The sequence below is a fragment of the Lactuca serriola genome, chromosome 7, assembly GCF_051521515.1.
Source record: "Lactuca serriola cultivar US96UC23 chromosome 7, Lser_US96UC23_V15, whole genome shotgun sequence".
NCBI lineage: Eukaryota > Viridiplantae > Streptophyta > Magnoliopsida > Asterales > Asteraceae > Lactuca > Lactuca serriola.
The window spans coordinates 198146550-198174385 of record NC_136414.1 but is presented as its reverse complement, the minus strand read 5'-3'; the positions used below and the strand labels follow the sequence as shown (position 1 = coordinate 198174385).

The 27836-nt window shown below is 34.2% G+C and overlaps 1 protein-coding gene across 4 annotated transcripts; it reads right to left on the bottom strand.

The window, feature by feature from the left end:
* Positions 1-8041: 8041 nt before the first annotated feature.
* LOC145061500 (putative LRR receptor-like serine/threonine-protein kinase At1g56140) lies at positions 8042-21026 on the bottom strand. 4 transcript variants are annotated; one of them, XM_079008992.1, is made up of 23 exons: positions 20505-21023; positions 18586-18778; positions 18411-18482; positions 18216-18287; positions 18037-18108; positions 17860-17931; positions 17649-17720; positions 17294-17365; positions 17144-17215; positions 16991-17056; positions 16823-16894; positions 16656-16727; positions 16504-16569; positions 16332-16397; positions 13451-13539; positions 12854-13221; positions 12162-12360; positions 11887-12063; positions 11672-11790; positions 11141-11351; positions 10820-11051; positions 10325-10475; positions 8042-8583 (listed from the first exon to the last, which is right to left on the bottom strand). In XM_079008992.1, the coding sequence occupies exons 1-23, from the start codon at positions 20581-20583 to the stop codon at positions 8215-8217; spliced, it is 3033 nt and encodes a 1010-aa protein (XP_078865118.1). In that variant the 5' UTR covers positions 20584-21023; the 3' UTR covers positions 8042-8214. The 4 variants fall into 4 exon arrangements, with proteins under 4 accessions (XP_078865118.1, XP_078865119.1, XP_078865120.1 ...); XM_079008993.1 differs by lacking the exon at positions 20505-21023 and adding an exon at positions 18879-19208; XM_079008994.1 differs by having other exon boundaries at positions 8441-9572; positions 20505-21026.
* Between the last annotated feature and the right edge of the window lie 6810 nt (positions 21027-27836).

Here is a 27836-nt window from a genome sequence, read left to right as displayed (position 1 = left end):
CACACTGACAGGGCATTACAAACGGCCAAATCCATTGGCATCCGTCGGTAATGAATTTTGCGACGGACCAAAATATGTTTGGTAAAATCTCGTTTGATTAGCTATGATTTCCGTAGCTAAGCTGTTGGTAAATAACAATTTTAGTATAAAAAGTAATTACATGAAAATTTGCATTCTTTTATATTGAATGCACAAAAATATAACAGATAAACATAAAACTCAGAAAAATCTTATTGAAACTTTTTTAAACATTACAATTACCCATAGTTCCTATTTTATTCATTTTCTACCCTCCAACTTTTGTTTTAGTTTAAAAGTTACTTTTTTATTTCTCAGCTCATAATTCCTCTTTTGTTCATTTTCCACCCTCCGACTTTTGTTAGTTTATAAATATGATCTTTGAATAAAGTGAATACGTTTTTCTAAACTTACAATTACGAACCCATCCAAACTTTGTTTACAGTTTCCCTACTTTTTTTTTTTTTTTTCTATTTTCTTTTTTAAGTTCTTTAAAATTAAGTTTTTTCTTATATTTCTTTCAGTTATGACTTCCTTTAAGGTTACAAGTTACAACTACTTATTTTGTCGAATTTGTTTTTACAAATATGTTCTTTGTAGAATAAACTTTTTACATTTTCGATTTTTTACATGTTTTTAAAGATTTTTTCCGTTTCGGTAGCTCTGTTTCTATATGTTTTAAAAACTTTTGTTCTTAACAATTTTCTGTTTTTATAGAACTCCAGCAACAATGCGCACGGGTGTTACAACTATTTTAAACAATTCATATGCACAAAAATGTAATTAGGCTAAAGGGTGTGGTATAATTTTTATCAATAGTAAAAATGTGTCACCTAAGTTTTTGTAGTTTTGACATTTTTTACCTACGAGGTAGGGTGTGGTGATATTTTTACCTACCAAATTTTCCTTTTCTTAATTCAAAAATCTAAATATTTGCATAAACATAAAAATAAATACTAATTAAAATAACATAACATTTCATAAATTAAAAACATTACATTTGATTTAACAATCATAAAATGAAAATTAAATTAACTAACTTAATAAAATATTTCAGTTCGAATATTCACCGATATCATTGTCAATTGACTCGTTTAAATTAATTTCATTAACCCGATATATGTGTTTCGCCAAATTGTTGCGAAGCTCATGGTGTTTTTGATTGTCACGTATCGACCTTCTTCTTGCACACCATGGGATGGAACCAGATGGTATTGGCGCACTAGAGGATGCATTGTCATTTGGTTGAAACTGACAAATTATTTTGTGCTCGTCTTCCAAAATCATATTATGTAAAATGATACATGCATACATAATTATGACAAACTTTTCCACACTTCGAGGACGAGGTGAATGCTGTAGTATACGTCAACACTTCTTGATGACTCCAAATGCCCGTTCAACATCCTTCCTAGCCTTTTCTTGGTACGTTTTATACTTTATGCGTTTTGGATCACCTGGACATGTTAGCGTTTTCACAAACACAACAACTTCAGGGTATATACCATCAGCAATATAATATCCATAACCGTACGTCATTCTATTCACTTGAAAATGACAGTTAGGTGTGGACCCATCACAAAACTCATTGAATATGGGCGACATGTCTAAAACATTAATATCGCTGTTTGAGCCGGGAGCACCAAAAAAAGTATGTCAAATCCAAAGATCTTGTGATGCAACAACTTCAAGTATGAATGTAGGGTGACCCTTATCACCCGGTGTAAATTGCAAGCATACCAGGAAAGCCATGAACACTAGCATGATGAGCATATAATGATTGAACGTCAATAAAAATGGGTTTACGCAAATACTTTGGACCGTAAATAGTGACAACGCATCTACAAAACTCATCCAAACTGTCCCTAGCTACTCGTTCAGACATTTGAAAATATTTTGTCCCATGAATCAGAAACAGAACCGTAAGCTAACTGACAAACCGCAACTGCACATTTTGTATTTCTGAAAAACCCATCTGCACCTCTTGCATCTTGACGTTGTCTGATATATTCAAATGTTAGTAACGTCACCAACTATACGAAGAAATACATGTTTTGCCATTCAGAATCGACGTCGAAACTGGTGTTCCCCGTAAACAGAATTTTCATTAAAGTAGCGTGTCATTAGACAGGTGTTTACATTTCAAAGATCTTTGAGAAGCATCTTCCTCGTCTTAGGTTGCCTAGATTCGACTTCTTCTTCTTCTTCTTGCACCGTTTCTATAATCGTTTCCCATGATTTAACAGAAGCTTGACCAATGGTTAGCAACAACTTATAGTTTTGTAACGGATTTTCCGTTTTTTTAGAGAATTTTTTTAAGAAGATAAGATAAAGATAGGGGTTTGAGTGAATATGTCATGATATGGAGTATATGTTTGTATTTATAGTGGTTAGAAAAAATAAAAAAACATAAATAAATATGGCAACGGTCATTTCCAACGTTCACAAATCCCACCCAACGTCCATGTTTTCAAACTTTCACCCTCGGTATAAAACCATCGCCGTTGTTATACCGGCGGTAAAAGTTACATTGCGGCGTGCAGGTGCGGCGGTGAAGTTGGCCACGTAGGCTTACTGTCAGTGAGATCTTCATGATACCGTCTAGTCTTAAAAAACACAAAACTCATAAAAATATAATAGATACTTTTTTAAACATAAATAATAAACCACTCCCAGATAAAGCTTCCATTCCTGCGGTGTCTGTAAATGGATGCCAAAAACAAGCCGGCCTTTTTCCACAAGCTTTGTATAAAAGTAAAAATGTATATCCTATTTACATGAAAGGTAAATATAGCTGATTAAAATATATTTTTGTTGAATGCCTGAAATCCCTTAATGGTGTCGTAATATGGATCAAGTAACAAATTCGTGAGTGCAACTAGTTGTGTTGTTCTATCCCATCCATCACAGCAAAAAAATCATCCTACTTTTTGTTCCTACATATCCTTCTACCCAATGAAATGGTGACATGTGTAATATTTAATGCTCATTTAATGAGATTTAATGATATTTTAGGATACTAATGGGACACATGTTATCATTTAAATGGGTAGGAGAATTAGTAGGATCAAAAGGTAGGAAAATATTTAATTTCTCAATAACATATTTTTTTAATAATAGAATACATTTTTTTAAATAATAACCGAATGGGAAGAAAATAATTTTTCCTGCAATAAACAAACACAAAAGTTGACTCAGTTGCAACAATCCAAACAAATATACTACTTAAATTACTTCCTTCCACCCCATGTCTATCCACCATTTCTCTTTTAAAATTGATCATTTTCAAGACTTTATATATAAAAAATTTCAAGTCAAAAATAAATTTAATTATACCAAAAACGATGATATACCAAAAATAATGGCATTCCATATGATGATTTAGTATGTGTATCCAAGTAGTCTCTAAGGCGAACAAAGCTTTCCCTCGTAGCATGTATCTTATTTATAGCAAAAAATAATCCAAATAAATAACCCAATTTTAGCAATTTAAAATTGTGGAGACCAAGGTAGTGTTTGTTTTTTGTCTGCAGATCTGCGTGACCTCTTCTGTCTGCGCTGCGCAGACCACACGCAGACATTAGCCTTCACAAACTGTTTGTTTTTTTGAAGACTACAGACATAAAAATGTCTGCGCGCCCTCTTCTTGGCGCAGATGTGGACCAGAGTCTTCAAACATCTTCAGACATCTTTTAGCTTAAAACACACACACACACACACACATATATATATATATATATATATATATATATATATATATATATATATATATATATATATATATATATCTTTATTTTTTTAAAGTTTTTTTAATTTATATTTTTTCCAACTTTATTAATGATAAACAATTTGAAAAAAAAATTACAAAACTTAAAAAAAAAAACGTTCGACGATACAAATATGATATTTTTGACAAATTTATAAATAAAGATTTATTACAATAATAGTCGTTGAAGTTGTTTATATAAATATGAAAAAAAATAATAATATATTATTATATTTTTTTGCCAAATTTTGTAAAACATTATTTAATACAGTATCGTCAATATCTCGAGAAAATATTTATGGTACGTTTTTAATGGATTTAATTGAAAAAATCGAAGTTTATTTCCATCCATTTATGTATCAAATTCTTTGATCACTAATTATAATGTTTACTTATAACTTTGCAACCAAAGTTGTTGGTTTTTATCAAATATATACGTTAATTCATACAATTTTTATTTTTATTTTTTATACCATAATACATAAAAGTTTATTTAGATTCGTTAATTATCTATAACAAAGTCATAGAAATATTAAAAAATCACTTTGAAGTTTAAAAAAAATCAGTTTATTTAGATTTCAGTTTATTTTAATAGCCTGCAGATGTTAAAAAAACGAACAGTCTTACTTTTCCAAACTGCAAACGTTTGGTCCACCTCTTCTACTGCAGAGGTCTACAGATGTGGTCCGCAGACTGCATACATTTTGCCTCAGAAAAAACAAACAACACCTAACATGTTATAATAAAGCATGATATTATTTTACACTGCTTACAAACCTCACATCTTCCATCTGCTTTGTATAACTTTCGAAAAAGTTATATTTATTTTATTAGATCAGATTTAAAAAGGCTTTAGTCGGACATGGCTAAAGCTTGAAAATCAAATTCTAGAAACGGTTAAGATGTTAATTCGACTTACAATAAACCGAAATAATATTTCCAAACAATCTCCAAGTGATTCCTAGCAAGAAACCTCCAAGAAAAATTGCCCCTATGTCATGTAAGATGAGTTCATTCCCCCAAATGGCTTAAAATTCATAAATTAAAGAATCAGTGAAATATGCCAAAAGACAGTTATTGGGTTCCACACACCCCGCGTGGATTTAATATAAATCCACATGCCCCATGTGGGGGGTGAAAGCATATTGCTTTAAATGGGAAGTCCTTAAAAGTCCAATGCCAAAATCAACCAATTTGGGTTCCACACACCCTATGTAGATTAAGTGTAAATCCACATGCCCCGTGTGGAATGAAGTCAATGCTTACAACGGTGGCATTTTTCGGCAAGAAAAGGTTTAAAAGAGAAAGGCGACATTTTCCGGTCGCAATGCTTGTTCCATGGACGCGGAAGGATAAAATCGTTAGGTACTTAGGTTTTGGGGTGATTTGACCCATCTCTTTTATTAAATAAATTCCTTAATAAATATATAATAGATAAATATTAAATTAATTAAAAAGAAAAATACATGGGCAATATAGTCTTTTTATGTCTATCAAGAACCAAACACACAACAAAAATGTTAAATAGGGACCTTCCGAGTTAAGAAAAAGATTTAAGGACTAAACAAATATCTCCGACCATAAAGACCATTCATGTAACTTATGCTATTACCTATTTAATATCTAGACAAAAGTGCAAAAATGGTCCTATATTAGGTATTTTTTTAATAAAAATATCCAAACTACTAAACTTTTGGATTGGTGGTCATTTTGATAATGTTTGTGTGCATTTTTGTCTCTCGAAAAACTAAAACTAAAAAGAATGCGTTACCCCATTTAATTTCCTTTTCCTATTATGTTTCATTTTTATCGAATATATTAAATAAAAAGAAAAAGCAAATAAGACCCCTACCCCACCCCTCCCTCACCCTCACCCCACAAACCTCTTCTTCATCTTCTCCACCGCTCATCTATATATTTGGGGAAAGAGGCCACAACCCCGACAATTCTATATATTTGGCGACTCTATTAAAGCCTTCTTCCAATTCTTCGGAAACAACCCAACCACTGCCTGCCGGAAAATTACCCACACCCAGCCGTTCCTCGGTTTTAAGAGTCATTCAAAAACTTAGTCACCGCCTCCTTCTTGCCACCTTCTACTATTATAATCCACCACCAAACACTCTTGCCATAATTTTGAACCCCTTTGCAGAACCCAACTGACCATCACCAACTTGCTCCATAATTTTCAACGTTTCCCTGTTTTACATCATTTTCTTCTCCAACCCCTCTATAATAGAAACCAATTCAATTTCTCCAAAGAACCCAATCTAATACATAAAATGAGGTTTGGATTTCCCATAAATGTCACAATATTACATAAACCACCAATGAAATCATAATATGTCAAAGTTGAACAAAATTAACCTAGAAAGCTTTGTAGATAGATGTTGAAAGCCAACCCAAAACTTGCAAAAAAAAAAAAAAAAAAAACTAATCCCAAACCTAAATTCCGAACAAGTAATTTCGTCTCATCCCTAACCTAGTGATTTTTTAGGGTTCTTTGTTCATCAATCTTCCCAACTAGTAATTTCACAATAACCATAATTAGGTGGATCTGCTTTGGAATTTAATTTGCACAAAATCAATATCTCAAGATCGATAATGGTAACCAACAATCTCGTTGGGGAACACAAACAAGAGTCAGGACGAGATATCGAAAGGCGAAGTTTATGGTTTTCTAGAGATGGCGATGAGGAAAACTCCAAAGCTAGTCCATGGCTTGATTTCCATAGTTATCATTGGTTTCTTAAGCGATAATGGTTGTAGCGGAAGCTTATAAGGTCTCTGGTAGAGGGAAGGGGCAATATAAAGGGGTGGAAACCCAACAATGGTTGAGGCTGATGAGATGGAGAAGACAATCATGGAAGGGTAGGGCGGTGGTGGCGAGTGTTTGGTGGAATGGAATAGGGTGATGTCCGACGAACGTATATATGTAGAGGAGGAGGTGGGTGGCAAAGGGAGTAGGGTTTAGTCGTGGGTTACTTTCATTTAGGCTAATCGGAGCGGATTCGACATTGACTTCGACAATCTCGACAAACACCGGCCGAGGAGGCCGAGGCATGCCGAGCTTGGCTTGAGAACTCGGTAATGTTTTACCGATGAGAGAGAAAGTGTTTTTTTCCCATTAACTTAAATTCATTTTTTCAAAAAAAATACCCTTTTTTGTAAAAGAACACTCAATTTCAAAATATAACCGTTTTTTCTTCAAAATTTTAAATTTTAAACCATCAATCTTCAACTACAAATACCATCATCCTTGTTCATTCTTCATCCCATTCTTCATCTCTTAATTAAATTCTCCTAACTTTCTTATTTTTCATCTTCTTCAAAACCTTATCGCTAATGGCTCGTGTGGTTCGTTTTTGGTCCCCTGAAGAAAAGATGTTGTTGGCTCGTTCATGGGTTAATGTTACAGATGACCTAATCCACATTAACCTCCATACGACAACCTTTTGGAGGAGCGTCACCGAAAATACAATCGTGAGGCCTCGGTCCCTCGAGGTAAAAAAGAAATCCACTCCAAATGGAGGCACGCAAACGCACTTACAACTCAGTGGTTTAACAGTGCGTTTCATAGGGTGGTGCATGAAGCTGAAAATGGTGAAAATGAATATACTTTGCTAGAGAATGCTTTTGAGGCTTACCGTGTTGAAACTAGCAAAGATTCCGACTTGATGAGCTTTGAAAATTTGCGAGGCACTCCCCAAAATTTGCTTAAATTTAAACTCGTATTTTAATTTTTTTTTTCTAGTGTGTTATGTTTTTTTAAGTTTAAGTATGTATTAGTTTAATTTCAAGTGTGTTATGTTTTTTAAGTTTAAGTATGTATTATTTTAATTTCAAATGTGTTTTGGTTTTTAAGTGTAAGTGTGTGATTTTTTTTAAGTTAATGAAGTTTTAGTTTTTAAAAAAATAGTATCTTTGAAATGTTTATTTTTTTAAATTATTCAATTTAAAAAAAAAATACCATGGCAAGTGCGGCAACCAGTGCCATGTAAATGAAAAAAATTTGAAGGGGTTTGAAAATCTGACGTGACACATACGTGGACCGTGACAAATATGGCACCACTCCCTCCAGCCTTAGTGATATATAGTATTTATTTAAGTAAACGATAAAAAAAATGTAAAAATTATATTTAAAAGGGTAAAAATAGACATTTCAAGTTTAGTGGGGACCAAATCCAAAAAAAAAAAAAAGATGCTCAAAAGGACCGTGTATCCAAAACTTTCAAGGTTTGGAACTAATTGCATAAGTTAACCGCAAAAGAAAACTACTGTAATTTTATTTACACCATCACAACCATAACAATTTACATGTTCTTCAACAATCTTCCACATAAACAAATTAAAGTCTATTCATTAAACAGTCTTCCAAATAAACAAATTAAGGTCCAGAACAACTCATCAAGGGCGTTTAGGTAATTACATCACCTACCTTCTCCAATAAACTCACTAAGCATCGGTCGAGAAATATCATTTGGCGTGCATGGTGAAACAGTCGAGTTACTCGTACCTGTCACACCATCACTAACCGAATTTTGAACCGAACTCTTAAAAATTGCAGCATCATCAAATTTTAACCGCATCAAGTACTCAGGCCGTGTAATATCACCACTTGCTTCAATGTCACCCGAAATCATGGCCATCACACGCGACATTGATGGTCGAGATGTTGGCGAAGTTTGCGTGCATAAAAGGGCAACTTTTATTACTCTTTTCACTTCGTTTTCGTCAAATTCAGACAATTCCTCATCCACTAATTCGAGTTCACGGTTCCCTTCGTGTAGGTTCCATGACTAAAATCCGTTCCACATGGAAATAAGGATTATCATGAAGTTTCAAAATCATTGAATAAATTTTAGTGATTTTGGTCGTCAAAATCTTTTATTATATGACACACCGTGTTTGGTTCGCAGATTCTGACAGAATAATGGGATCGGAATTCAAGATTCCATTCCATAGCGAGTTTGGTTGCCAAATGGACGGAATTCAATTCTGTCAGAATCCTTCCAACTCCATGTTTGATAAAATTTACCATTATGTGGATAAGAAACTATACCCCATTGAAAACGATTGGGCGTTGTTTTATTAATTTGTACACAATAAATCCAAAACCTCAATATGTTTGTATAAAACATCACCGCTAACTATGGCATTCTTGTACATGATGTATTTTGACCAACGTACCCCTTTTAATAGAAACAATGAGAAAGAACATTGTTTTTATTGATATATAATTTAAATGATTAACGAATAGCCAAATAGTTTTCTTAGTTTATATTTCAAGAGAAATTGGTTTTCATTTAGGTTTATAATTTATCAAACCGTGTAAAGGGGATTTTAGTCAAGATATTACTACGTAATTGTATACCATAGATTCCTGAACTAAATATTACTACGTAAAAACACCATTATTACCTGTTTAACAGACATTAGCCAGTAATTATGGTGTTTTTATACAAAAATATTTAAATTAAGGATCTATTGTGTACAATTAATACGACAATGTCCAATTTTGTTTATGGAGCATAGTTTCTTACCTATATAAGTCTTGAACCAATACATATTGTAAATGGAAGATTTCGATTTATGTTATTAAAGTCTATTCTATTTTATCTTAATTTGAGGGCAGAAGTGTCATATATATTGGGGCTTTTTTGGCTGTAAATCGGCCCTACATTATTTAGTATTTACATTCCTTCTGTTTTCAGGTTTAGAGTGAGGCAATCAATAATCAAATTGTATCTTTTCCTCCCTTCTCTCTCTGGCATCTGTAATCTGTCATCTAAATGCACAATTCTTAATGAATATTTTCTGGCTAAGGACCAAAACAGTATTAACATGTTTAGGTTTTAATTTAGAAAAAAAAAAATGCATAAATGGGCAACCAACTTTGGCCACTTGTCTGACCTCAAAAAAAAAAAAAAAAAAAAAGAAGGTAGCCAACTTTAATTTATGTCATTTTGGGTACTAATGACTTGTTGATAAATTGGATGCTAAAGTGCTTATTGACTTATTGCAGTTTGACACCTCTAATAAACTATTTTACGTGTTTGGGATAGGAGAGTTTTAGAAGCACTTATTGACTTAATAAAGAGTTTCTAATAAGTCACTTCCTTCTTATTTAAATCTCTTATCACATGTGGAAACCTAATTACTCTATTTCCCCCCCTCTTTTTCTTTTTACAATGTCAATAATATGTAAGATGCTCTTTTTGGTCTTTTCACACATATAAGCAGAATTTGCCAAATACTAACAAATTGCTTTTCAACTATTTCGTTTTGGTACTGAATAAGCTAATCCAAACACTATTTTTAAAACTCCGTTTGGACACCAGATAAGTTAATAAGCACTCTTACTAAAAAAACATAAGTTGTGGCAAAAGATGTTGGTTACTTTAAAGAGAAAAATGACCAAAAATGGTTACCTTTTATGAAAATTTCCCTTTGGTTTATTATATGAATCTTTACTTTTGGTTTATTAGGAGTAGATTGTGTATATAAATTCATTTGAGCAGATTCCAGATGAAAACATACCCATTCAAGGAGATGTATTTTCTCATCTTCAGAAAATGAATCAGAATTGGGCCTTCCACTCACAATCTCTAAAGCCACAACTCCAAATCCAAACACATCAGCCTTTTCCGTGAGGTGTCCAAGCATTGCATACTCTGGTGCCAGATACCCGCTACATATGATAGTGAATCAATAAGACTTTGTCAACTTATAACTTTCTAAAGAGTAAACAAATTACATTTTGATCCCTAAGTATAGTTGATATTTTCAATTTTAGTCTAAAAAAATAGTCATTTATTTTAGATCCTAAACCACATCAATGTCTCTAGCGAGACTTGAACCCTCAACCCCTTGGGGGAGGGGCACCTTTGCCAACTCCTTGATAAAGAGATCAATAGTGTTACAAAAACCTCAAATAAGGACCAAAATTAAAAAAAAAAAAAAATCAGCTATATATACTAGGGATCAAAAATGTAATTTACTCTAAATCAAATAAAGTCGATCAATTAATCTTACATTGTGCCTGCAACACGAGTACTCATGTGCGTTTTCTTGTCATCATAAAGTTTGGCCAAACCAAAATCTGATATCTTAGGGTTCATATCAGAATCAAGCAAAACATTGCTGGATTTCACATCTCTGTGTATAATCCGTATGCGAGATTCCTCATGGAGATACGCGAGACCCCGTGCTAACCCCATTAATATGTCAAAACGGGTGGACCATGTAAGTGACAATTTGTTGCTTCCTACATCATAAACCCCAAATGTAACATTATAGCATTATACTTTTTTAGTACTTCATATTTGATGTCTAAAAATATGTAAGTTTTTATACCGAATAATGCTTGATCAAGACTCTTGTTTTCAAGATACTCATAGACAAGAAGACGTTTTTCTCCATCGATGCAGCATCCATATAATTTTACAAGGTTACGGTGTTGGACTGCGGATATTGTAGCAATCTCTGCCACAAATTGACTCCTACCGTGTTGGGAGGCTATGGAGAGTTGTTTAACAACTATTACTCTCCCATCAGCAAGTGTTCCCTGTTTTTCATCAAAGAGATTTTGAGGGAGTGTTTGGTATTGTGAGATAAGGGAAGGAATGGAATGAAATAAACTTGTTTGTGAAATAAACATGGTCATTCTAGTGATTATCCCGTAAGATGAGCTATAGGGTAGAGTTAAAAATATACGATGTACTTACACAATACCAAAAATCATACGGAAATTCAATCTTTTATCATTCCATTACTCTAATCAAACATGAGCATGGAATGCAATGACTCATTCCATTCCATCCAACTAATCATGGTTTATTTCGAATTCAAGAAGCAAAAATGGATTCTTGATGTACAAAATAGTACCTTGTAAACGGGTCCAAAACCACCCTCACCAAGTTTATTTGCAGGGCTAAAATCATTTGTTGCATCTCTCAGTTCTTCATAGCTGAAGGTATATGGTCTCGCCTCAATTCCCAGAAACTCTGTAAATTATCAAAAGTCAAAAAGATTTCAAATTGTTACAATGTAAAACACTTTTCCTCTATCTTAACTCATAAAGAAAGATTCAAGAAAATCACCTTCATCATAATTGTCATCATTATTCTTCTTTTTCCTTCGCTGACGAAGAAGATACAGGGCTAATAACACCATAAAGCTCACAACTACAATCGGAACCAAAATCCCCGCCACAATCAAACCGGTATTATTCTTCTTCTTGTTGGAAGGTGGATTGTTGCTCACAGTAGGGACGAAATCTGTAAAAAAAATAATAATAATAAGTGAAGGGCGTTCTTGTCATTTTGTCAAGAATCAAGAGAAAATTTTAACAATAAATTTCAAGAAAGAATTGTACTTGGGGTAGCACTGATTGCTGATATAAGAGGTCCAAAAGTTCCTTGAGTAGGTATACAACAAGTCCCTTTTCCAGCCCAAAACAAATGTACTTCAAGATAGTTATTTGAAACCTCAACTATCACTTCCCTTGTAACAGGTCTATTTGAAGCTCCCCCTGCTTCCCTTTTGATATCAAAATCTTGAATCATCATGTTTCCCTGAATATAAAAGACAATGTTTAAGAACCCAGGGACCAAGGTTGCAACAAAGTGTAGCCACAAGGACTAGCCATGCAACAAAAATCGAAATTTGCCTGAATCAGCTACTTCCACAAAACCATAGGGACTATTTCTATAATTCCCTCTTTCAATTAAGGGACTATTTCTTTTCTTTTTTTACTCACAAGGTCCTGTATGAAGAAGCAGCTTAACGGGTAATGATTTTAAGTCTGGATAAAGTGTTGCATATTTTGAATGGGACTTATATGACCATTTCCAAAAAAAAAAAAAAACAAATTCCACATTACTCATTAATTTTATCAATATAATTCATCCATTTTAAAGTGGGAGTAAAAACTAAAAAGAAGACAAATAGGGAAAGAGTTTTGATGAATTAAGCCATATTTTTTTTGGCTTAATCCATTAAGTCATTCTATCCAGATTAAGTAAAAAAGAAACAACCCCTAAGAATGCTATTTAACAGAGTGCAGACCTGGACATAAATGTCAAATACACGCCTTCCAAGGCTTCTCCAAGTGAGACCATCTTCAATCTCAATTTCTGCAAACCGGAGATTTACAGTGTAGTTACCATTCTCAAGCCCTAAACCGTAATATCTTAAAGATCCAGCAGAGAGTCTTGCTGTTTGGTAGAGTTGTGAATCTAATGTGTTTGTGAATTGGCGTTGGGAGGACACGATATTCACAGGGTTGTCCCTTCTTCCCACATTGCTGACACCCCACCTCCTTTCCGGGGTCAAATAGTATGTTGCTGGTCCAAGAGATTCGTTTTCTTGCTCGTGGACTAATCGACTTGAGGATGTAATCCGTGGGCCACCACAATTGATTCCAAAGTCACTATCTGTAAATCAAGTAATCCATAAATCATACAAATCAAAAACATTAAAGTAAATTACATTTTTGGTCCCAAGAAGCCATGAGTTTAGCTTACTTTTTGGAACAGAGACCAACAAACGTTACAAGAATCTCACATGAGGACCAAAATTGCAAGAGACAACTTTTTGGGACCAAAAATGTAATTTACTCGAACAATTATTAATAACAAGAAAAACTTCGTATTTTTGGCTTACATACTGGCGATCCCCGACCACAAGGGAAACCCCTTTGGAGACAATTTAATCCCGAATTGTTCAAAGTGAAGTTGTTCGAAACTATGTTACTGCACGTACACAAATTATTGTAAGAGTTGATTAATTTCCTTGATGTTTAGAATCCTATCAATACATAGAAAAGATGAGACCTATATCCATGTAAAGTGAAACCCTAATATAATACAACCAAATAATAACAATATAATCAGATAGGTATATCTTATATTCCCCCTACAGTAGAAGCTGGATGTGGATGGATGCTACAGTCCCTGAAATCATCAAAGAGAACCCCGGATAGATCTTTGGTGAACATATCGGAAAATTAATAACAAGAAGGTACATGTAAAACGTGGACCCTTCCATAAGCAACCTTGTACAACATGCATATCCATCCAATATGCTTAGTCCATTGATGTTGAACCGATCGAGTTCTCCGAAATAAAAATGACACTAACATTATCACAGTATACTATAGTGGCTTTTATGAGAGGGCAATGTAACTCAAGAAGTAGGTCACAGAGCTAACAAGAATCGGAAACAACATGAAGTCATACTACCCTTCAATGATGTCCTTGGCATATTGTGTTTATTGGAAAAAGAGTCTATTTTTAGTTTGGTTTACGGATACTCCTAAAATATAGCTTAGTGGTACTAATGTTGTTATGAAGGTTGGTGTAATTAGGTGGGTTTGGATATGTTATGTTGGCAAAAGGGAATTTTGTTCATAAAAAATTATATGATGAGAAAGAATGATTTTCTTAGTGACATGGTTATAGCATTTAAAGTTGCTATAATTATTGAGGCAGCCAAGAAAAAATGCAAGGTGAAAAGCGGGATTGAAGTTTATTGGCAGTGGTGGAGGGTATGAGATGGTAACATAGGCATCTAAATACCCGAAGGTGGTGATAAAAGGTAAGTCTATGATAGAATAGTTGGGTAATGGAGATAAATGTTCATAGTTTGCTAAGAAGGATGTTGAAGAGGTATGTTGCCATTTGAAGGGCATGGTGCCAAACGTTTGACGAGTTCATGAGAATGAGAAAGAAGAATTCTAATGATGTTTATGGCATGGATTTTCTGTTTGGCTTTGCCATTTGGGGGAAAAATATGTCCGCAAGAAACACGAAAGACCATTCCATTTTGTGAAAAATAATTGTGAAACTAATGATTATTATATTCCATACCATTGTCATATTGTAATGTTTTAATTTGTTTTGTAAAGTATTCGAGTAAAATAATCGAATCCTATGAAAGTCGAAAAAAACGTTAGATTTATAGCCTAGGGGAAAAGTCCATAGAATATCAGTAGTCGTCAAAATATAAAATATAGTAGAGATGTCCCCGGAACTCAAAACCAGTGATGTCTCCAAGTCGCCATGAATAATATCGAGAGGAGATGAAATAAACGACATTGAATCCTAAAAAGGTAACTTTACTTCTTTCCCAAAGACACATAAATACACAACTAACAAATACTAGAGGTTGTTTAACGCTTGCAAGGCCTGAGGAATTTGAATTTGTTGGAGAGTAGGAGAGAAAAGCGTGTAAAGGTCCTTGGTAATATTGCATCGCACTAAAGGCATCCCCGTCGGGTAATCCTTCACAAGAAAACCAAACGAGTCAAAGTCAAGAGAGATATTATTATCAAAGGCTAGACGACAAACAAATATTAAGTTTTTAGCAAGACGAGGAGAAAATAAGATGTTTAATCGAAAAGGAGGATGAGGAGGATGGACAAATGTTCATATCCGTAATTTAGAAGGTTACCTATGTCTATTATCGACGATTATGTGCTTATTTAAGTTGCTCAAATTGAAAGTCATGAAGCTTACCTTGAGTTCCTTTCAAGTGATAAGGCTCCTATGTCTATGTCTATGTCTATGTCTATGTCTATGTCTATGTTTGTGCAAGATCCGTGGGAGCACAAAACGTAGATTTTGCATGTACAAGATGCCATCTCTCCCTTGTGGATGTACACAATCTCTTCGGTCATGGAACCACGTTAAATCTCATTTTGTTTGATTATTGTTATATTGTTTGTTTAGATTGTGTTATACATTGTTATCTTTGTTATTCCACATCCTATTTGTTCCATTTTGGTTGTGAGTTGACCCTCCTTTTAGGGACCAAGGGTTTTGGGTATTTCGGTTGATGACTTCTCATTAATCGATATTGTTGATTGTTTGTTCTTTCATTTGGATACATATTTCCCAACACTAAATCCATTGAAGAACAAAAGCATCAAGAGTCCAGACGAGTCCATGTTTCTTTGGTAACAACATTTGGGAGGGTAGCGCATGGAATGATACGGTCGATAACTTGATAGCCACAACATTGAATCTTGAATAGTTTTGACCAAGAAGTATATCGACTCTTTTCCAATCTCCAAAGTGATAGGTACCAGATTCTTGATATTTGAAAACAATGATGGTGGGGTGAAATTTGGTATCATTAACAAACTGATCGCAAAAAAAAAGAAAAAGAAAAGAGAGAGAGAGAGAGAGAGAGAGAGAGAGAGAGAGAGAGAGAATAGGGGAGAGTTGATCGCCAAAGATGGAAATAGGGATCTGTGGCTAGGGGTGATCTTATAGGCGTGATACCATGTAAGAGTTAATTAAGTTCCTTGATGATATTTACAATCTCAAAACTCTCATTTTATACACAAGATGAGACCTATCTATGGAAAGTGGAATCCTAATCTAATACAACTAGATAATTACAATTTAATCAGAAAGGTATATATCTAACAATGAGAAATGTAAAATTAGTTTTAAAATTTATGCTAAAAAGCAATGCATGTTTGCCACTTTTTAATAGAAAATAGACAAGGCACAAAGATATATAAAAACGAAGCACGTACAGTTGCAATGTTGGGTCAATGGCCCAAGAAGGAAGTGTCCCAGATAGTTCATTGTATGACAAATCACTACAAGAGCCAAGAAGACAATTGTAAGGAAATTAGAAGAAAAAAAATCATTTTCTTTTTGATTAACTAACCTATAACCAATTTTGCAAATACAAAATCCACTTACATATTGCGGAGAGTTGTGCTCTTTGCATTGGGAAGAGTACCGGTTAAACTGTTGTTTCCAAGAAATCTGAGAATGATGACATATAAATCTAGTCAATATCGAGACCTATTGACCAAATACTATTTATCAAAGAAGGAGAATATGTGTATTACAAGAAAGACATTTGACTCAAGTTGAACAATCCTCTTGGAATCTCCCCACTCAAATTGTTGAAACTCAAATCCCTGAAAAGAAGACACCCAATTGGAGAGCTTTTCTTTATTAGTTTATATTCATATTATGAAAGTAAATCCATATATTCCCATTACTCAATACTCACAGTAGTGTCAAGTTTACATGTTCTCCTATGTCATTTGGAATAGAGCCAGAAAGTCTGTTATTTCTCAACATTCTGCAAGAGGTAACATCTTGTTATATATTAAGCTCCAGGATAATAAAGGAAGCATGGGTAGACTTTTAAAAAAAAAAGATCAATATACTTGCTTACAGAACACTCAAGGACTTCAAATTCTGAATAAAATCAAGATTTCCATTAGATAAACCACTTATCCTCCTGTAACATTATAGAAAGCAAATTAAAAGATCAAAAATAGAAACTTGCAAAATATAATAATGAATGCTTATGAAAACAAAGGCTTACAACTCCTGCAAAGAGGCCAGTCTAGAAAATGAAGATGGTATTGAACCTTCAAAAGAGTTTCCCTCAAACCTCCTATAGAAACATCAACAATAACTTATACTGAAAATTTTCCAAGTGAAAAACATGTAAATAATCTAGATGTTTGCTTACAATGCCTGTAACTGTGACCAATTCCCTATAAACTCTGGTATTCTGCCTGTGAATCCATTATCAGAAGCCCATCTGAGAAACCAAGAGTTGTTTTCCACAATAAATGATACAAATTATTGAAGGCTGATAAGAATAAACATATGGTGCTCCTTTTCAAAGAAAATTGTGTAACATCCTAAATTTTGGATTTTGTTGCAATGAATATTATTTTTGGAAGATAAACAGTATCGTGGATTTATTCATAGAACTTCTAAGCTTTGTTGAGGAATAGAATGGAACTTCTAATTAAGCATTGCCAAAGGACCATGTGATGGATGAAGTTCCATGAAATATCATTAAATATAAACTCTCTTACACTGTCTGCAAGTTCCGTAAATTAGCAAATGAAGGAGGTATTTCACCAGTAACTCCAGAACTATCAATGTAACTGACAAAAAATGAACATACATGAAGATGATATTAGATGATGTAACCAATGATATTGTTTACTGATATGCACAACAGAAAGCAACAGTGAGACAATAGTAATGAAAGAGGAGTTCAAGATGGGTGTTCTTAGTTCTTACATTTGTTGTAATTCTCTCAAATTTCCAATTTCAGGTGGCAGGGAACCATTGAAATTGTTTCCGCTAAATGAGCTGCAACATAAAAAGGTAAAGATAATACAACAAATAATTAAAAAGAAGTTGATGATTGATTGCAGATTTGCAGAAAGGTAAACAAAGTAGGAAGAAAGTATATACAGTAATCTAAGATCCGTAAGCTGTCCTATCTCTCGTGGAACCTGCCCTGATAATGCATTGATGCTGATAGTTCTATAAAAAGGATTCAAAATTCATCATTATATAACTTCTAAATCTGAAATCTCAGATGTAACTTCAAAGACATAGAGGGTTTAAATTATCAAAAAGAGATGCCTTACATGTACTGCATTTGAGTTAAATTGCCAATGGAAGGTGACAAGGGACCTGTCAAATAGTTCTGGGCCAAATTTCTGTAGCAAACAATCTGATTATTTAGTTTTATACAAGCATATATATTCTTAACATGGATAGATACTTTTAGGATATAACTTCCAATAGTAGTTAACAGAGTGAAGAAACAGCTGAATACATACAGAATAGTAAGGTTAAACAAAGTCCAGAGTCCTTCAGGGATTGTGCCCCTAGCATCCAATGCATAAACTTTCCTGATGATTTAAGGGGAATTGAAATAATGATTGTTAAAAAGATGATGTTCCTAAAGTTTATTCGGAGACATTTTAAGGGGAAAGAACAGAGAGAAACACTCACAGTGCAGTGATGTGGCAAGTAGAATTGGGGAAATTACAGTTGCATTTGATACCGGGATTGTAATTGCCGTCATTGAAGTTGGTAGAGTCGACGGCGGCGCCGGTGCATGGGTCTCCGCTTAGGTTCCATCCCCTCGCTGTTGCTGCACTTTCTGGTATCCCCCATTGGCTGAACATTGCATGTATAACTCGCGCTGTAACACCAATTTTCTTCAGTTACATTCAACATCAAATCGTAATCATGGTATTAGTAACCCTAATCCTCAAATTAACAAAACCAAAAACTTAATTCACCAGCGAGGTCGAGATCTTCGTCTTCAAAACTATGTTACTTAACTGAATGGCCACAATTCAAATTTTCGTACAGAGTTTCACATCATTCGTATGCCAAAATCTACGACTGTCGTTCCAATAAACCGCCGTGCTGCTACCGGCGTTTGCCCATTCGAGCGGGAAAATAAATGTCGGTGGACGGTGGTCGGTGGATATTTACTTCACAAATTGTCAAATCCAACCCTTTACTTTTAGTTAGTTATTAAAAAGACCCTCAATTAGGGTTATGAATTTATTTCTAAAGAGTTTTGAAAATAGGTAATAAAGGTTAAAATTATTTATATTTAGGGACCAAATGGTATATGGCCGGTATTAGGTGTATTAAAATAGAAAGATGTTCCTTGTTTAAGTTCTGTAGAAGATAAAAGATACAATTTAGAAGTAAATTTTAAAAAATATAGATTTAGAAGTAAAATTTGTAGATGCATGCGTTATCCATCTTAAAAAAAAACTTAAATGTGGAAAATAAATAAGTTTCAATCAACTTATTATAATTGTTAATTATCCTCATTCCTATTCTAATTCAAATAAATAAATAGTTATAATCTTATTTTATCAAATGTCACTTTAATATAAGTTCTTATTAAAATTATGACATGTGTCATGTAGATATATTAGACAATTTATTTAAAATTCAAATTTATATTTTCCAATTATATGTTAAATTTGAAGTTATAATAACTTTAAAATTTTGATATATATCTCTTAATTAATAATTGATTTAAAATGAATTATTTAAAATAATTGATTAATAATTATAAATTTTTATTATAAAAATTTAATTAATTTTATAATTATGGTTTCATGGTTTTAAACTAGTTTAATATAAAAGGTTTTAAACCCGTACTCCCTAACTATTATTATTATTATTATTATTATTATTATTATTATTATTATTATTATTTCTGTTGTTCAAGTTTTTTTAATGTTAAAAACTCTTAAATCTCGCACCGCCTAAGAAACTAAACAATGTTTGTTTAGATCTTTTTCAAGTTGAAAATGGCGACTGCGAACTTTAATTAAACTTTTTTTTGGATGATTTGGCAAAAGCTTCGTTGTTAGGTGGATGTGCGTAATAACATCTTCCAATACAGGCGAACATGTAAACTAATAAGGGTTGTTTGGTAATCTTTGTAGGGGTGTTTTGGATTAGTTACTTGAAGTACTAATAAAGAGTTTTAAACAAGTTATTCTTTTTTACATATAAAATAGAAATTTATCAAAAACTAAAATTTACTTATGATACCTCACTTCGTTTTAACACACCCAATAAATGTAAACCATTCATCATTCATAGCATTTTATGCAAACTCTAAACGATCTTGAATGAATCAAAAGCATCGAAATTGTTTATGAACTGTTAAGCAATCTTATATTCTTTTAGCCACTAATTCAAAGATTAGAACCATTAAACAACTTGATTTTCCAAACAGACCGTTTTAATTGAACTCTTGGGAAATGGGAACTAATCTCTCTCTCTCTCTCTCTCTCTCTCTCTCTCTCTCTCTCATACACACAGGCACACATAGCAGAAACGTATGGCATCTGTGGAGAATCGGAGATCATAAATAATTGGAGAGAGAGTACCTTCAGCTGGATCGGTGGTGGTTTGAGCTCGAGCTACGGTGGCGATGATCGTCAAGCACAACCACAGCCGAGATGCCATAATGCTCAGAGCTCTGTTACACGGCGGCGATGTGTGCAATAGTATGTACACTGAACATGTATCCGTGTTTGCTGTGTGAACAGACTTTTCTTCCCAGAGGTCACATCTCCATTATTTCAAACTCTCGACCGTTTTTATAATTATTATTCTCAAAACACTATTGGGTGTTCTAAGTTGATTTTTGTGATATTTATAATTTAAAAAGAAAAAAGGATTTTGACGAAACTAACCCCCAGGAATGAGGCTGTTGATCAAAACGACCTAAACTTTTGTGATTTAGGAAAATAACCTCACATTTCGAACTTACCACCTACATCTTGCCTAAACAATATAATAGATGTTACCCAATCAACACAATTATAGAAGCGGAACATGCTATAACTTTGAATCATTCACGGCTACTGGCTAAAGGTTTTACACAAATTGGAGGGGTTTAAATGAAACTTTGGCAAATTGTGAATTTGTAATGACTATTTAAAAGGTGTTGAGAAGGCGCCTATCATATAATCAACATGGATGGATCCAACCATGCAACTAGTGCCCTTTCTATATTATAAGCATATCTAGATTTTACCATAATGATAAAAGAAGACCATATTACCCAATAATATAATTTGGTCAACAACCAATTGCCGTCGTTAATGTCCACATCTATGTGACCGACAATATAAGGTTATAAGGTTGTGTTTAATTATGGAAAAATAATTTTTATTTTCTGTTTTTCGTTTTTCCTTTCCAGTTTTTGTTTTTCGTTTTCATTTTTCATTAGAAAATTTAGAAAATGCATTTAATTAAAACATATTTATTTTTCATTTTCAGTTTTAGAAAATTAGAAAACGCGTTTAGATATTGTGACAACCCGAAATTTTCAATTGTATAATTCTTTCAGTCATAACACTTCAAATAATAGTCAAAAACATTTTCGTACATTTTTGGCCGGATTTAAGCCCGTTTGGTAATTTATTTTATTTTTCGTCAAACGATTTAATAAAATAAAGTGTCATTATTAGTAAGGTGTAACAAACCGAGCGACCAACACATTATCTAGGAGTTTACGGCCAAACAATTGGTGTTTGGGCCGTAAACACCCCTTTCCAAGGGACTCATACATATAGCATGAGTTTACACCCTTTTTGCTCACTTTCCATTTTCCACCTCAAGAACACAAGACTTTTTCTCTCAAGTATCATAAGTCCATTCTTCCAAATCCGCCAAAAACGTAAGTTTTCTTGCCTAGATTCTTTCCCACAACACTTAATCTAGTGTTTATACATCTTTTCATCCATGAATTCTCGATTTTTACATAGATCTTCAAGCATTCTTCAAAACACCAAGAATACACACTAGTGTTCTTGGGTCCTAAACACTCCTATAAGCTTCCTAGAAGTAAGTATACTCTTCCTATCTAGTTGTTTACTTAGTGTGCTTAGAAAACCATGGATTAAACACCAAAATCATCCAAGAACAAGTGTTTACGGTTTGGGGATCTCCCAAAACCGTAAACACCCCTAAAGGGTGTTTTGATGCCCCAAACTCCCTTTCTAGCATGACTTATGGACTAGGATCTTGCATGAACGAACTAGGAGCCACAAAACACGAAAAGGGTGAAGCATACTTGGGTTTACGACCGTAAACCCTAGTATTTACGACCGTAAACTACTCAAGGTTGGACCATAAACCGTAAACACCAAAAAGTATGCCATTTCGAGCCCTAACCACTTCCTAAGCCCTTGAATCAACCCTAGGACACTTCTTTGTGAAACATGAGACCTTAAAACACACAAACACACCATTCCCATGAGTTTATGGCCGTAAAATCATGGGGGAAATGGTCCTCCAACCGTAAACACCCTTAGGGGTGACCATTTGACGTGTAAACTCCATAGTGAGACCATATACTCCTTAGATACAACCATTAGCACTTCTAGCACTTGAATCAAGGTGTTTTCATGCATTAGAGGGTCTTTACTTACTTAATTGGTGATTAAATGACTAATTAGACACCATTATGTGTCACTACATGTTTCATAGGATCCGTGTGTGTGTGTTCAAGTCCTCACTTGACACCTAGCGTCCTACCCGACATTTCCATCCAATCCACTCGCTACAGGTGAGTTCATACCCCTTAATCAACCTTTTAAATGTTTTTAAATGCTTTTATGGAGGGGATACAAGTTGAATCATGCTAGTTATCATATCAATCATATGTGATTAATAACCCGCATGCAAAAGGATTTATTACACTTTCATCTGTTTTACCAAATATATTACTTCACATGGTTTTCCAAAACGTTTTTACTTGTTTAGATCTTTTTCTCAAACTGTCTTTCGTGCTGTATGTTTTCCTTCAGAACCGGTTACAGCAGTGTTTCAAACAAAGGTTTTCTTCACTTAAACTATCTTATCAAACCGTTTTCAAATCATTTATAAACTGACATCAAGTCATTTTTCTTAGTTCTTAAACTTTTCAAAGGTTTTACAAAAACTTCTTTTATACTTTTATATTGTTATATGCATGACTGTATATGTATAGTTATATAAGTAATGTTTAAAGGACTTAGGAAGGCTAACCCGCTGAAATTCCTTTTCCTCGTTGGGATGTGGTTTAAGGTTTCGGTTATCTGTCCGAAGGTCGTTTAACTATTAGTTATATATCATGTATACATATATAGTCATAGAAGTCCCCTCAGTCAGTTCAGTACCTTTGGGTACTTCCGATTATACTCGTACATTACTAGTAACTATAATAGGTATAGTTAGGAGATACTACTTGCCATTCCTAGTACAAGGGATAACACTAGAGTCAGTTCATTCATCAGTCTATACGAATACATGTTGCTTGTAGAGATATTATTACATGGATACCTTTACCTAGATACGATTACCTATATGTTGTATATAGAAATAATATTATGTTGTATGTAGAGATACTATTACATGGATACCTTTACCTAGATACGATTACCTATATGTTGTATATAGAAATACTATTATGTTGTATGTAGAGATACTATTACATGGATACTTGTACATAGATACGATTACATAGATTCTATATGCTTAGATACTATTATATATTGTATGGGTGGTCACTATTATATACACTATGGGACTTACCATTCCGCCCTAAAGTTGTTAACTACAGTAGGGAAAAGGCACATCAGCAGATGGCTACGGTTGTACTGTTCGGCGAGTTTCCACGCCGTGAATATCCTAGTACCCAAGGATACCATTACCCTTATTGTGTGTCACATTCACATAGTTACAGGTGTACTGTTCGGCGAGTTTCCACGCCGTGAATATCCTGATGTAAAAAGGATACTCTATCTGTTATTATATTATTTTTCTTTATTACCTTTACTGTGTGTCATTTTCACATAATCGATGAGGTAGATTAGATTTGAATAATAATAGTTGTACAATGTAAACTTCCACTTAAGTAGAGGTTCATGTTTTCAAAACACTCGAGTCTTGGTAGAAAACTACTTTTTACACTAATAGGACATATGGGATTTTCTAGGGTTTTCCACACTTATACAAAGCGATTTTCTCAAACTTTACGAATCTTTCATAACAACTTTTCACAAGAAATGACACTAAAATACTTATGAATTCACCAGCTTTATTGCTGATACTCGCTTTCAAAATAACTTGTATTCTCAGGTCACAAATAGACAGGTACTGATGCAAGGTTTAGAGAAGACGGAGCAGTCAAGACTCGTCTTTTATTTTAAGTACTCATTATGTTGTTTATGCTATGAAAGAACACACTTGTAATAAAAATTATACTATTAATGCAATGGATGATGTTGTTGCTTGTTTACTACTTTACATTGTTGTGATACTTGACATGATGTCCTCCACCTCAGAACGTATTCCGCCGTTCTCGGTTTTGGGGTGTGACAGATATGTATATTTGTATCGGTTTTTATTTTTAGAAAACGGTAGCGATGGTAGGGTGGAGATGGGGGCAGCGACCGGGGGGGGGGGCAGTGGTGGTGTCGATGATGGCGACAGTGGTGATGCTGGTGATGGGGTAGTGGTGGTGGTGATGGTGATGATGATGGTAGGTCGGTGATTGTGGTAGTGGTGTTGTGTGTGTGTTTATGGGCGTGGGTGTGTGCATGTGTGTTTGTGGGTGTATGTTTGTCGTTATGTGTGTGTGTGTGGGGGGGGGGGTTGGGGGAGGTATGTGTTTTTGGGTGTGTGTGGGGGGGGGGGGGGTAGGAGTGGGTAGGTAGGTTAGTCCTGGGAGTGGCATTCATACTATAAATACAATGGGATTAAAACACTCTAACCAAGAGTTAATACTTTTAAATAATAAAATATTTAATAAAGTATACGTGCCTGCATTCATACTAAAATCAGTGTCACAACAACAAGAACAAAAGTATTACGATTGTTGAATATCACAAGTAAGCTTGGGGATGTATGGTCAGTCCTGGGAGTGGCATATCCTGATCAACTATGCTGGTCCGGGGAGTGATTAGCATATGCCCAAGAATGGTTGTGATGTGGCAACAAGTCTAAAAACTTACCAACACTACCACAATGAAATACCATAGGGGTATTTGGTGCTACTATAATTACTTATCTGAGAACTAAATAGATTATTAGTAAGTCAATAGTTGCTTAGTGGATACATTAAAAATTATATGTATCTAAGACGTCATAGACTCAGAATCTGTGGATCTTTGCTTTACTTCCTATTCCTCGTCAAAGTCAAAGTCAAGAGTCAAAGTCAAAGTCAACTACCAGTTGACCTGACTCGCCGAGTTGGCTTGCCAACTCGCCGAGTCCCTGTCCCTTAGTCTGACCATAAATCCGTCTCTACTCGTCGAGTTAGGCATTGACTCGACGAGTTCTCCTTCTAAACCCAAGGCCAATAGTCCTTCATCCCACTCGCCGAGTTGTATGAACAACTCGCCGAGTTCATCTTCATTCGAAGAACACTCTATGCTGTGACTCGCCGAGTTGTATGAACAACCCGCCGAGTTGTTCTTGAGGCAAGAAGATTGCCTTGAACTCGCCGAGTCATGGCATTGACTCGCCGAGTTACTTCATGAGTGAGTCTGGCTTCTGACCCACTGAGTCACACCCATGACTCACTACTCCACCCCGCAAACACGAAAGAGGAAAACTCGGGGACTCGCGACTCGACTCGCCGAGTCGGCCACATGCAAATACTATACACGCGATTCTACTTGAATCCAACTCATGTTAATCATAGATCTGGGTTTCTAGGGCCTGATTAACACATAAAGTTTCCAACTTTACGTGTAAATAAACTCCCATGAGGGTTTTAGGGCTCAAAATGCACCAAAAGAGTAGATCTAGGGCTTTCATGCAATATGGCTCCATAAAGGCAGTAGATCCAAGCTCCTGGAGCTCAATCATGCCTAGATCTGGAGGCTAACAACTTATTACAACCCACAATGCACAAACAAGCTTGGGGGAAGGCTCAAGAAGGACTTCCATGAAGCTACATAGGACAATAAGCATGAAAACAGAGGGAAACTAAGTTATACCTCTAGGAAATCACTGAGATAACCCAAATATGCCTGGTCTCCTTCTTCTCTTCTTGATCCACACTCCTTCCCTCAACAAATCTTCAAGAAAACACACCAAAAAGCTTCAAACTCACAAGGAACAAGGCTTGAACGAAGTATAGAGCTCTGAGGGTGAATGAGGGCGAGCTTGGGGGCGGATAAAAGGGTTTAAATAGGGTGCAAATCCTTGAAATTTAGGGTTTCATCAGACAGCGGGGACTCGCCGAGTCGCCAACTTAAACGTGTTCCGGATCCCGTCTCTACTCGGTGAGTCGGACCTGCAACTTGTCGAGTCTAAGGCTAAAAATGAAAAACACTAAGATAAATTTTACGTACCAGGAACCAGGTGCTACATAGTTAATTGAGTAATACTTAAAGGTTTGCAAACTTTAGCTTTAAATGGTTTCAAACTTTATAATTTTTGATTTTCACCTACAGTAATATAACTTTTTTGCTTTACCAGATGAATGTTAACCTGAAAATTCTTTCAGAATGACGGCAATATTCTTTTAGTATAAAGAGGGCTTTAGTTTGAAGAAGGCTACTATTCTTTTAGAATGAAGAAGGGAAATATTCTTCACATGTAATCCTGCAAATTGATAAGACCTAGACAACCAAAAAAGGCAGGGAAGCTTTAATTTTATTCTTTTACAATGATTGTTCTCTAAGATGAACTCGAATTTTATTCTTTTTTTTTCATATCAGAATGCAAACACAAGTGTATCACTACAAATTACTTGGCAATGAATTTCTGATAGAAATGGCTTGAAGAATGGCTTGAAGACCTGACGGGAAAGACTTGAAGAATGAATTAAAGAATAATCACACTCATTGTTTAAGGAATGTTGTTATTTTTTAAGAATTATACTTGTTATTCTTTTAAAATGTTTGTTATTATTCAATGAATCACAATCATACAATGTAATTATTTGGTATATTATTAGTTCAAGAATCGATTTTGTGTATTCTTTCAGAATATATTTACTAGTTTATGGTTGACATTCTGTCATTCTGACAGAATAAAATCGAAAAATATATTTACTAGTTTATGGTTCAAATTCTATCATTCTGACAGAATAAAATCGGATTTTTAATTTTAAATTAATTTAAAATATTCAGATTTTTAAAAATAAAGGAATTAATTATCTTTAAAAATCCGAAAATTTCCTTTTTTAATATAGGTTAATTTGACTAAAATGCCCTTATGCTCAAATTTGTGTGATTATATGGTATATGTTATCCTATTTTACTATCATAGACCCTCAGATTATGATTTTTGATTATATTCCATCCAATGGTTCAGATATGTGCATTCGGACACACAATAGTTACTAAAAACAAAATAACCTAACCCTATATATATATATATATATATATATATATATATATATATATATATATATATATATATTAGCTAAGAATTTTTCATATTTTTGTATTTTCCGGCACCAAACGTTGTTTTTTCCGTTTCGTTTTTTTCACACATCTATTATACATTATTATTTATATTTTCACCAACTTATAACAGTTAATATCGTTCATAAAGTCGTGTGCACCTTCAGGATCCATGTTTAATAGAAAAATAACAGAAGAGGTCCCTATGTTCACAAATTTTAAGAAATTGTCTCTTTCCAATATGAGAACTATAGAAATGATCCATGTGTTTCACAAAATTACATAAATGGTCCCTACCTAATAGAAAAA